This window comes from Camelus bactrianus, chromosome 1 (genome assembly GCF_048773025.1).
Source record: "Camelus bactrianus isolate YW-2024 breed Bactrian camel chromosome 1, ASM4877302v1, whole genome shotgun sequence".
Lineage (NCBI taxonomy): Eukaryota > Metazoa > Chordata > Mammalia > Artiodactyla > Camelidae > Camelus > Camelus bactrianus.
In genome coordinates, this window is record NC_133539.1 from 50,958,267 (window position 1) to 50,971,200 (window position 12,934).

Consider the following 12,934-nt stretch of genomic DNA (forward strand, 5'->3'; position numbering starts at 1 on the left):
GATACACTGTGAAGTATTTTAGCAACAGAACTGAGAGTGATAAGCCAAAAGTGGGGAGTGAGGGCAACACATAAATCAGGACAGCATGCACAAGTGCATGGATGGAGAAGATAGGGAGAACAGATTTGGGGGAAGAGAGATTATCAAGAATTGTATTCAATATGCTAAGTTTAAGGTGCCTAACAAGTCATCCATATATCTATCCAAGAAGATGAAACAGGGGTCAGAAACTCAGGAGGTCATCTGGGCTAAGATCCAAAACTGGAAGTCACTGGCTTATAGAAGGTATTGGAAGCCACGAGAACAAGTGAGGTTACAGAGAAAAAACAGACTGAGAGAAGAAACCAGTAGCAAGACATGAAGGACTCAACATTTAGAGTTGGGTGAAGCAGGGGAAGCTGGCAAAGTAGAGTGAAATGGAGCAGCAAAAAGATAAGAGAAATAATACAAGAATGTGGTATCAAGGAAACAAAGAGGCAGTGGTTAACTGTGGGTTACACTGCTGTAAGACCTAGAAACGTAAGGTCAGAAAAGTGTACCCTGGGCTTAGCAACATGGTGCCACTGGAGCCCTACACAGGAGTGAGTGGTCTAGGTAGATTGACCTAATTGGGAGTGAACTGGGAAAAGAGATGGTTCTGGTTCAAGACTACAGACTGAGCACACATTTATCTCACCCTCTTTCACTGACAGTAAGGAAATACAAAAGAAAATAAACCCACAACAGTAAAGATAATGGTCTGGGGAGAAGCACTAGCAAATCAGATATTTCAACACATTTCTGAAAGACTGAGAGTGTATGAGAAGTGTGTGAAAGAATGAAATTGAGCGGAAGCCACAGTTCAGAATATGTCTATATTAGAAGAAAGCTACAGGCAAAGCCAGTCTCTTCTGGGGGCACTAAAAAGGCTGCAGGCTCAACGCTGACAGGTACAGAGAAAGAGAAAAGGAGGACTAAACTGGTGAATTACTGGAAAGTTTCTTTCATACATTTATATCCGTTAAGCTGTTGCTCATCACTTCCCCCACCCATCCTTGAAAGCAAAAAAAAAAAAAAAAGAAAGAAAGAAAGGGAGGGAGGGAAGGAGGGAGAGAGAGAAGGGGAGGGGGAGAGAGAGAGAGAGAGAGAGAGAAAGAAAGAAAGAAAGAAAGAAAGAAAGAAAGAAAGAAAGAAAGAACGAAAGCAAGCCAGCCAGCCAGCCAGCCAGCCAGCCAGCCAGCCAGGGAGAGCAAATGTGGTAGGCCCAACTGAATAGCTGGATCCTGCTTGCCGACTCTAAAGGAAGCCTGCAGTTAACACCTCATGCCCATATATACAAAGCAGCTGCTTTAGCCAAAATCTGTTGGGAAAACAGATCTAGATGTAACTACATCACAGGGAAGAAAACTTTTGCCAATCACCTATACTATTTAATCTAGTCATTTATTCTGAAATATGAATGGACAATAAAGACATATGAGGAAAGCCAGCAGTACAAAGGTAAATAGACAAGAGACTGAGAAGAAAAAAAAAAAATCAGGTACAGAAGAAAATGTAACAAAATTTTAACTGGTATCCTCAGAAGATATTGCATTCATAATGAAAAAAGGACAATCAGACAATAAGAAAGGAACCTTGCTTGAAATTTTAAAATATGATTGCTAAAATATAAAAATGTAAAAGACAGATTTGAGTATAAAGTGAAAAAAAATTCCAGAATGTAAGAAGGAAGATATAAGACCAAATACATGAGGAAATAATCCAGAAGGTCAACATGTAATTCCCCCAAACTGCTGCAGAAAGTCATGTCTTCAGACTCAAAGGCACCACTGGTGCCTGACAGCATAATGAGAAAAAAAAAACCCACATTTAAACACACCTTGTGCAATTTCAGAATAAAAATAAAGGATCCTAAAAGCTTCTACAGAGAAAAAGAAGGTCAAAAGTACAAAGAAATAAAAGTTAGATACGGCACCAGACATCTCAATTCCAACACTGGAAACTAAAAATCAATGGAATAATACCTTTATTTCTCAGTAAAGGGGACTACAGAACTAGAATTCTACTTCTAGCCAAATTATCAGTTAAGTGTAAGAGAAAAACTAAAATATTTTCAGATTTTCAAAAACTGAAAGTTCACCTTCTATATACCCTTTCTGATGACTTCTTTCAGAAAACTGAGGGAGAAAATCAAAGAAGAGGAAGAAATGGAATCTAGGACACAACAGGCTCAACCCAGGAGTATGATAACCACAAGTCCCAGTACGAGAGCTGCACAGCAGGCCCCGAAAGCAGTCAGTCAAGACTGGAGCAGGGGCTGGGGGGCTTTGGGAAGGGATCTGTGGGATGAAAGTGGATTCCGTGCCAAAGACAGCATGACTAAAGGACTTGCAGATATGATGAATGTGCATTATTCTTTTGTCAACAAGATGGTAAAAGCAGTCTGAACTTTCAGGCAAAATAAAAACTGAACAAGAAAGTCCCAGTATGTAGAGCCAACTAAGATTCTGAGCAAATGATGAAGTGAAATAAAGAGAATTCACCTTGATCTTCATACTACAAACTTTTTCCTTTTGTATGGAACAAGGATTGATAGTAACAATGGACACCAAAAGAAAATGTAATTGTTATTTGCTTGCAATGTTCAGTATCCAACCATAGATGAGACACAGAAGACATGATTGTAATAGAACAATGTAAATGTTATCAAACTTGATACTATTAAAGGGAAGGCAAACTTGACTGATGGTGGGATGTGGAAACGAAGGAGAGGGGGAAGGAAGGGAAGGGAGCTAGTGTCCTCACCTTATATAGCAGAAAGCCAAGAGATATTACTTAAAGTCAATGAAGGAGAAATTGAAAGTATTTTAAGTCACAAAGTTATGCAATCGAAAAATTAAAAATAAAAATATAATTACCCAAATTAGAGAAGAGAGGTAGGTGTTAATATGAATTAAACCCTCTTCTTTTATAAGGGAGAGTCTGACACAACATTGTAAAATGACTATAACTCAATAAAAAAATGTTAAAAAAAAAAAAAGGGAGAGTCTGCAATGATTGTGTGAAGTTGATATTTCAAGAAAAGAGATATAAAAATATTTTATGTTAATTATGAAGACAACCAGCAGAAAAACAGAAATCAAATTGGGATAAAAATAATTGCTTCTTTTTTTTTTAATTGAAGTACAGTCAATTATGATAAATTTGGGAGTTTGAGATTTACAAATGTTAGCCACTATATATAAAAATAATTGCTTTTGAGGTAGGCCTAGAGGTAGGGGAGGAGGAGACCCTTATATGTGGTTTTTTTTAAAACCACCTGCAAACATGAATTAAATTAATACTTTAAAACAAAAAGTGAATGGGAGAAAGTAAAAGTGAAACTAGCACATTATATATATATATATATATATATATATATATATATATATATATATATACCACTCTTTCAAGAAGCATGGCTATAAAAGAAAGCAGAAATTAATTAGTAGCTAAAGGAAAATATTTATGATGGGAAATTCTAGGGCAACATTGTCCAACATAGTAGCTGCTGGTCATATGTGGCTATTCATACTCAAACTTAAATTAATTACAATTAAACAAAATATAAAATTCAGTTCCATCATTCACAGTATCCACATTTCAAGTTCTCAGCAGCCCCATAAGGCAAATAGTGGCTACCATATTGAATGGAGTAGACATTGAACACTTTTATCATCAACAGAAAGCTCCATTGAACAGAGTTGTTCTAGAGCCTAACTGAACACTGATGAAGGGCCCTATCTCTCATCTCTGTCTGCATGTTCAGTTCAACAGAACAAGTCTTTACATGTGAGTATTCCAAACTGCTGAAAAATATAACAAAACTTCACCAATTCAGAATACATATTCAAAGATAGTTTTAGCTGCTGTAAAAGACATGTGCAGTATTATTTTCAGTGCAGTACCTGATGCTAACAAAATGATGTCTACAGCAGTCCCAGAATAACTTGCTTTAATGAACATTAAGTTTATTTGCAATCAGAGTAAACATATTTATTGTAATTATTTCTTTAAAAGAACTTCAAGCTATCTTACTATCACCAGTGGAAAATAATTTCCAGTATCTCATAAGAGATCATTAGACAAGCTCATTAATATCATGCAAATATTTGAAAAATTACTTTAAGGAATGAAAATCTAACCTGAATAGAAATCAGAATTCAAATCATATTTTCTAAGTCTAATCAGGGATTAAAATACTCTCTAGATCTCTAAAGAAGAAATATCAAATCATAGAACTGTTGTGCTGAAGGAACAGTAAAGAAAAAAGGAAAAGCCTCTCATCTGAGAGACAAGAAAGTCCAGGAAGGGTAAGTATCTCAGCCCCGCGCTGCACAGCTAGTCACTGGATGGGCACGCCAAGACTCCCGCACTCCCGACCCTCAGCCTAGCACGGTCTCCCTGCACCACGCAGATCTGACAGACTCTACATGCGCGTTGTAAATGCCAAGACAAATTTTATGTAACAAAGATTTGTCATTTTCTTTAACCTCTTAAGGTCTCTCCATGTCCTCCTAGGGAAACAAAGTGCAGAAAATCTGACAAAATATTTATGTCCCAATGACAATAAAAATTATTCTCCTGTTCCCCTATATAGGAATATAAACACTCTTCTCTAAGAAATAAAAAATTAGGCAAATAAAGAATAAATCACATTTTTCTGAAAATGTGAAAGTCTAAGGTAGTTTTTTGATTAAAGAGCTCTTTTGAAAGTGAAATGAAAGCTACAGCTCCAGAATAATGCGCATGTGGACAAATAAATACAATTTTCCAAGCAATGAAGCAGTCTGTGGAGCATCTGAAGACCATCCATGAGCTCCAAGTTAAGAATCTCTGAGCTCAGGATTAACAATAAATTGTTTAAATTTGATTTAAAGCTATATATGTGTTGCACAAGGGACTCTAAAGCTAATTTTAATTGTCCATTGACACTCATTATAAAATTCCCTCAACTGACTAGGCTAAAAACTTTGATGAAAAAGAGGTTAATAACCAGATCTGACTTTCAAAATCCTCAAAGTTCCAGTTCCTACCTCTCCTTGGTTAAACTTTCTTTACTTTCTGGAGTAAAATCTCCTCTTGTTTCTTCCCACTTCCTATGTCCCTGGACCATAGGGACAGAGGGCATTCCCCTTACTCCACATTTTAATGCTGAGGACTTTGGTCCTTTGACCTGAGTTTACTTAATATTTACCATGTCTGATGGGACAGACACATACTAAAATTCATTGTCACATTTCACCATAGCTGTAACACCCATGAGATAAACAACCTAAAAAATCCTCCTTCAGCTTAAAGGTTATGTGTAATAATCAGTACCTTTTGGAATTCTGCTTTTCAGGTAACAATGAACACAATTATTACATTTATGAAGCATAAAAACAACTGCCGTATAACTTGAGAAGAAGGCGGCTCACCATCCTGCAAAGGAGAGAATTCTGAGGTGCTCTTCTGTCGGGGCGGTGTTAGCAACACAGCCGGCTCAAATACACGTGCTGGAAAACTGCTGGCCAGATTCCCACTTCCTGGAGGGTTGGGCACCTGAGACAGTTTAACAGGCAAATCTTCCTGAGGGAATTCAGCCACTTCATCCCCTCTGAACATCAACGGCATGGAGACATCAGCATTCACAACTGGACCCTCTGAAGAAGATGAAAGGCTGTTAGTACTTAAAGGAATTACGAGCACATGTCAGGTATTGGTACTTACGTGCATTTCCACGAAGGGCAAAATCACGTGGTCTCCAGAGCCTTCCTTTTCTAGTCCATATCCTCATTTAGCAGGAACCCACAGGAAAAGCTCCTGTGGGGCCAGCACTGGGAAGAAGTAGCCGGGTTTTGGTTTTCTGCTTTGTTTTTTTTTAATGGAGGGACTGGGGATTGAACCCAGGACCTCGTTCACGCTAAGCACGTGCTCTACCCGTGAGCTGTCCTCCCACCCCCAGAAGCAGTTGTTTTTGAGAGAAGCGCAAGGGTCCCCTGCCCTTGAAGACCTACCCTAGCCATTGAGTTTATGTCAGGCAAGTGAAATTTTAGAGGCAGCCACTTCTTAGAGTCCGTAAGAAAACACTCCTAAACATATAAAACTCTTTCCACACAAAGACACTCATCAAAGTATTACTTAGAAGTAAAAAACATGAAAAATCCTATATGTCCTATTCAGCCTGTGGAATATGATGATGGCCCATGAGATGAAGAAAGGCTTTCAAAGCATTACCACAAATGAAGTAAAGTTACGAATTTCTGAAACTCTATTTTTCTCTTCCCAAGACCACCTCTTCTCCTCCTGAACCTGGGGCACCATAACGAAAGGTGCTGCACTAAATTCCGACATGTCTGGGAAGCTAGTTCTGCTACTTTCTATTTGTGTGACTTCAGTAAGTTATTAACCTTCTCTCCTGCCTTAGTTTTCTCATCTAAAAAATGGGGATAACAAGGACACCTACCTCATAAGATTGAGTGCAGAACTTTTTGCAAATTAAGTGAAAGCTGCATTATAAGGATTAAACAAGATAATACATACAAAACACTGTAAAAGTACTTGGCATAGAGAAAGCGTCTGATAAATATTAGCTGAAATAGTAGTGGCCAATGTAACAGTGACAATGCTGTTTATGCATAAACAGCCAACGGCTACATATAAGTTTACAGTTTTGTTTACTCTGTAAGTTATTTTAATGCTAATCTGAGATAATAAGATTATTCCACTCACCTGGACTGTCCATATTTCTTCTACTTGTGGCTCCCCTTTCTAATGCCTGACTTCCTTTGTTATTTATCACAGGACAGTTCTTAATGGCATGGGTGAGTGATATAAGTTGCTCATCTGTTGTGATCATGTACTGCTGAAGTCTCGCCTCAAGAAAAGAGAACAAAATAGTATTACTGGCATATCAGACCCCAAATCATCACATAGATATGTATAATTATGTCATTGCTTCAAATACTCTTAGGAATTCAGACTTTCATTCAAATACTAAAATAATGCTTTCATAAAAATACATAATTATAAATATTTATTAAATTCCATGATAGAGGAATGGTTAAATAAATGATGGAACATCATTAATTAATAAGTGCACTGCTACAATAAGAATTAACCCTTTCACAGGGCTTTCAATTTACAAAATCCCTTCACATAGATGATACCTACTGACTCTCGAGCTACCCCAAGAGTCAGATACATTAGAGGGAGGAGACTCAATACAATATTATACAGGCATTTAAACTGATAAACATGAGCATTATAAAAATTTATGGTAATGCATATAAAATAGTATTAAGAGAAAATATATACATATATATATATACATATATATATATATTAGTCGACACTTGAACAACGTGGAAGTTAGCAGTACCAACTCTCTGCTGTCAAAAATTCGTGCCTAACTTTATAGTTGGCCCTCTGCATCCAAGGTTCCACATCCACGGATTCACCCAACTGCAGACCGTGTAGTACCGTGGTACGTATTTATTGAAAAAAATCCACATGTAAGTGAACCAGCACAGTTCAAACTGGTGCTGTTCAAGGGACAACTGTATATACATAAACAGACATATTTATCTCCAAGATGTACACACATTTGATAAAAATCAGATGTGGTCAGAAATCAGAAATATTATTAGTATGACAGCTAAAGAAAGGCCATGAAACAGTTTTATATCAGCCAAATTTTCCCCAAATTCCACACTCATATACCCAATGGCCTACTTAACAACTCCATCTAGAACTCACACAGGCTTCTCAAACTCAAAATATACAAAAGCAAACCCCTCTGCAACAGCCCCTCATCAACGACACTTGTCCCTCTAACTGCTCAGTCCAAAACTCTGATTCTTCTCTCTGGTCTTCTCCTTCACTTCACATCCAACCCATCAGCAAATCCTACTGGTTGACTTCAAAACATGTTCAGAATTTGGTCCCTTTTCACCACCTATTCCACTTCCAACCTAGAACCAAGCTGCCATGTCTCACCTGAATTATTCCAGTAACTCCTGTCTGTAATACTCTGCTTCTGTGTTTGACCACCTAAACTCTAGTCCTCCACTGCTCCCAGACTGCACCTGGGGGCACCAGAATGGATCACAGGGGCACCACAGGACATTTTAAATCCTCAAGGGAAACACTGATGTTCAGGTACCAGTGAACTACTACTAGCTTGAAGCAGTTCACAGACTCCACATTAGATCGAGATACATTCCTTTTGATGGTGTCCTATCTTTGTGAAGCTGAGTTTTTAGTAGCTGCTGTGCCCAAAAGCATTAAAATGATTGTGGAGTAGGAAATAAGAGTGATGGTGTCCAATATGATTCCAAGTTTTGAGAAGCTGTACAATGCCCAACAGGTATCTGTGATCTCATTAGTGAACAATTATGGTTATTTAATCATGAATAAAAATATGGCTTTTTCAATCACTTTACATGTATTATTTTTTTCACACAGCATCCAAGTTGTTAAGACGTAAGTACTTATTGAGTTGTTTGAACCTCACTACTTAATCAGTGAGACTGCTGGGTATTTCTTTGGCCCGGGGTGTTCTGAGACACTAAGGGCACCCTGAGCGGAGAAAGGGTGGTGATCTCTGATCTAATCTCAACATAGCAGTCCACTGTTGTCCTCTTAAAACCTAAGTCAGATCACTCTCTTCTCTACCCAGAGCCCTTCAGGGGTTTCCCTTCTCACTGGGAACAAAAGCCCCAGTCCTTATCCAGCCTGCAGGGTCCCACATGGTCTGGCTTCCGGGCTCTTACCTCCTCCTACTCTCTGTCTCCCACAGTCCACTCTGGCCGCACTGGTCTCTTCCATGGCTCTGAGCTCAACAGCCACATTCCCACCTAAAGACCTTCACCCTTGCTGTTCCTCTGTCTCAAGTGCCCTTACCCCAGCCATCAGCAGGCCGGCTCCCTCACCTCCTTCAAGCCTTTGCTCAAACGTCTCCTCCTCAGACAGATGTGGCCCATCTCACTTACACCTCCCCACCCCAGACACTTCCTATACCTCCTACCTTTTTCTTTATAGTACACATAACCATCTAACTTACAATATACTTCACTTCTTTTTTTTAAGGATTTATTTAAAGTATAAGCTCCATGAGGGCCAGATTTCTTTTTCATTCATTACTGTACTTCTTGTACCTAGGACAGTGCCAGGCCCACAGTAAGTGCTCAGTAAAGATTTGTTGAACAAATTGATACACTTGAAAAGTGCCCACCTTCCCAAGAGAATTGAAAACATATGTTCACAAATACTTGCACATGAATGCTCACAGCAGCATTGTCCATTCATCGCACACAAAAAGAGGAAACAACTCAAATCTCCTTCAACTGATGCACAGATAAGCAAAGTGTGATAGAGCCAGATAAGGGAATATTACTGGGCAATAAAGAGGAATGCCATACTGACACTCACTACAGCACGGATGAACCCTGCAAACATGCTGAGTGAAAGAAGTCAGACACTAAAGACCACACACTGCATGATTCTATTTACATAAAACATCCAGATTAGGCAAATCTATAAAAACATAAAGCAGATTTGTGGTTGCCAGGGGCTGAGGCAAGGAGAGAATGGAAAGTGAATACTAATGAGTATAGGGTTTCTCTTTGGAGTGATGAAAATATTCTGGAGTTAGATAATGGTGCTGGTACCAAATTCTGTGAGTATACTAAAAAAAGCCACTGAATTGCACCCTTTAAAAGGGTGAGTTAAATGGTATGTGAACTATACATCAATAAAAAAATGCATATTTTATATCTAATGTCCACTGACACAAACACAACTTGTCTTCTAACTATTGATTTTCTAGTCTCTTTTGGCTGATAAATAAAAGTAATAATAACCACTATTTGACAAAAAGATGACTAAAGATACTAAAGATACTATAAACATCTTTAAATGGTGTATGTTACAGGAGGGTTCCTCAAAGGGTATCCTCTGCTGTCCTGAAACTAAAAGTAACTATCATAACACTCATTTCACACTTTCAATAAACTCCTGTAATATTGGTAGTTATCATTTAAATGTAGACTCTGTCCTCCCCAATAAATATCAAGTTTCTTAAAGACAGTAGATTTATTCTGTACAGTATTTGTAGTGCACATTTCTACTATAGGACCTCCAATGTAATAAATGTTCAATAAAAGTTACTGTTGATGACAATAAAGAAGTGATAATCACACCGGCACAACTAAACCAAAAGCCAACTGGAAGAGAATCTCATATATTCTTAAAGATGGTTTACACTACTAAACACAGAAAAATCTGGGATCTCATCTGAGTACCTGGGTAGCAGTATTTTCTTCTCTCAGGAGAAGAATTTCAGCTGTCAGAGCATCAATGAGCTCTCGATGATCACCTAACACCTGTTCCAGTTGCTTCCTTGTCTCGACTTCTTTACGCAGCTGGAGCTCACTCTACAAAAAGAAAATCAAATAAACTCCCATCAACAGCATTGAATGTCAAAAACTAAAAGTTCCTACTCAAGCTGTCAAACAAGGTAATACTTGCAAAGGATATATTACGTGACTGTAATGACTTAATATTTTTATTAAAAGGTTTATATTTCATTAAAATGTGCTGCTTTATCTCTTCCCTTCTTTAGATAGAACACAATGAACAGAATGGTATATAGAATTAAATGACTACAATTTCTGTAGAAGAGCATGGAGAGAAGTACATATGCGTACTGCTTACGTATATGTAGGCCATCTCTAGGACACGCTGGTATCTGGTAATGTTAGTTGGTGACGAGGAAGCAAACAAGTTAAATGGAGGTTTGGGTGGGAATTAGATGTTTCATCATATACCCTTCTGTATCTTTGAATTTCATACCATGTAAGTGTATCACTAATTCAAAAACTAAGTTTGTTAAAAAATAATTAAAAATTAAAAAAGCAAATTTAAATTATTTAGCTTTGTAAACCAAGTGATTAACTAAACAGTACCTGCTTTTTAAGCCTGTAATACCTTCCAAAAGCCAGAAGTACATTCCTAGAGATTCCTGACTTACAGGTGGAGGAGTGTTAAGACTTCCACAAGTCTGACAGTATAATAAATCTTTAAAAAGCAATTTTAGGAAGACAGCGCCAGAGAAGTTGATACATGTGAATCAGGGTGGCGAATCAACTTTTTTTTAAATAATAAAATTTCCTTTCACATTTTTTGGTCATATTTGCTTAACAAATTTAAATACATAAAAAATAAATAACAGTTTAAATAGATTTCTCAAAAAGATGTAATACATAACCAATTCTAATTCCATAGCATTCTGAGGACTGATTATTATTCACAAATGAATTAATGAAATTATTCCTTTAACGACAATAAAATGTCTCCTACTTCCGACACTGCAGCAAAGCCCAAGTTACCAGTGATGCAGATAACATGAAGAATTTTCCTAATCTATGTCTACAGACTACAGGCATGCCACTCTCCACACTGAACTGACGTGGGAGTAGCAAGGAGAGAAGAGCAGTAGAACGAGGACATGGTTAGTACTTCTAATTAATCTGTCACTGTCAAACTGCAATATTGAGTATTAGCACAAGATATAATTTTATTTATAGCAGGCTTACCTTATTAATTATATTTTACTAAAGCTCATATTAAAAGCAGCATCAGAGGGGAGGGTATAGCTCAGTGGCAGAGTGTATGCCTAGCATGCATGCGGACCTGGGTTCAATCCCCAGTACCTCCACTAAAAAGATAAACCTAATTACCTCCCACCAAAAAAATTTTTTAAATAAATAATAAAATAAAATAAAATCAACATCACTTATCTGATGTATCTGTATCAAGATGTTGAGGGGAATTAACAGGATAAACCTTTACTACAGATAATTCAGAGCTGAGGTCTTTTAAACAAAGCTATTCAAATACTTGGAGATTCCAATAACTCGAGTGTTGAGAGGAAAACCCCACCCATTTCTGCTAGCAGTCTGACAGAAGGGGAGACTGACAACCCCACGCCCTTACCTCTTTAAGGTACCGAACCAGGCGACAGAGGGAGCTCACGAGTGACAGGGTGAAGCCGGTGAGACCCTGACTGTTCTGGAGCCCCTGGACCTCGCGTCCTGTCCACCGCTCGTATTCTTCCATTTCGTGTTCCACTTCGTGTATCATGTGTTTGAGGACATCCAGGCTGGAGTTACTGCTAGTTGGTAAATCCGTGGAGGCTGTGCTGGCTGATAACGTGCTACTCTTCTGCTTGGAAGGAGGTCTTTTTTTCACTGATAATGACAGAAGTCATTCTATGTTAAGACCAGGAAAAATTATACTAGAAAAACATTTGACTGTTGTTCACAATTTATAGAAAGCTTTTTAACAATAAAAATTATCATCATTTTCTCATTTAAAAAAACTATACTGTTCAAACCAGACTTATGCTATCCATAATGAATGTATGAGAACCATCTTTCTAGAATTAAATGGAATAAAAGTAGACATTATTTGGCTACCATTCAACAAACTTACTTAGTAGAATCCAACAGGATGAGCTTAAGGGAAAAAACACGTACTAAGAAACTAAGACAGCTGTATCTAGTTACATGTTTAATAACTCATCTTTGTGAATGAAGGGGTGGAACCTTTATTTAACAGCTGTTTTTGCTTCCTGGAGTTCAGCACTTGCCCCACAGCATAGCTGGCATCTAGAGTCGTGGTAGACGCCTCAGGTGGAAGTCTGCTATGGATTCTCTTGACAGCATCGGGAGCATTCAGAGCAGCTAAAAGGAAGAGTATTTCCAAACGTATCTCAGGTGAACGACAACAAAAAGTCTTTTATGCATTTCAACTGACAGATCAATCAGTATTTTAATCAGGCTAAGACAATCAAAACTCAAGTAATGTTCCTTTAAAAATTACTGTGCTTCAGGAAGAACATAATAAAGCCAGCTACTCTCTAGGGAAAACA

The 12,934-nt window shown here is 37.9% G+C and overlaps 1 protein-coding gene across 3 annotated transcripts in view; it reads right to left on the reverse strand.

The window, feature by feature from the left end:
- The window catches only part of SPICE1 (spindle and centriole associated protein 1), a 49,606-nt gene that overhangs the window by 8,677 nt on the left and 27,995 nt on the right, over positions 1–12,934 (reverse strand). For all 3 annotated transcript variants that reach the window (XM_010970812.3, XM_045507256.2, XM_010970813.3), the window contains exons 9-13: positions 12,609–12,746; positions 11,998–12,251; positions 10,305–10,436; positions 6,733–6,877; positions 5,439–5,663 (exon numbers count right to left, since the gene is read on the reverse strand). In XM_010970812.3, coding sequence (XP_010969114.1) covers positions 5,439–5,663; positions 6,733–6,877; positions 10,305–10,436; positions 11,998–12,251; positions 12,609–12,746 — 894 coding nt within the window. The remainder of the gene's footprint in view (positions 1–5,438; positions 5,664–6,732; positions 6,878–10,304; positions 10,437–11,997; positions 12,252–12,608; positions 12,747–12,934) is intronic.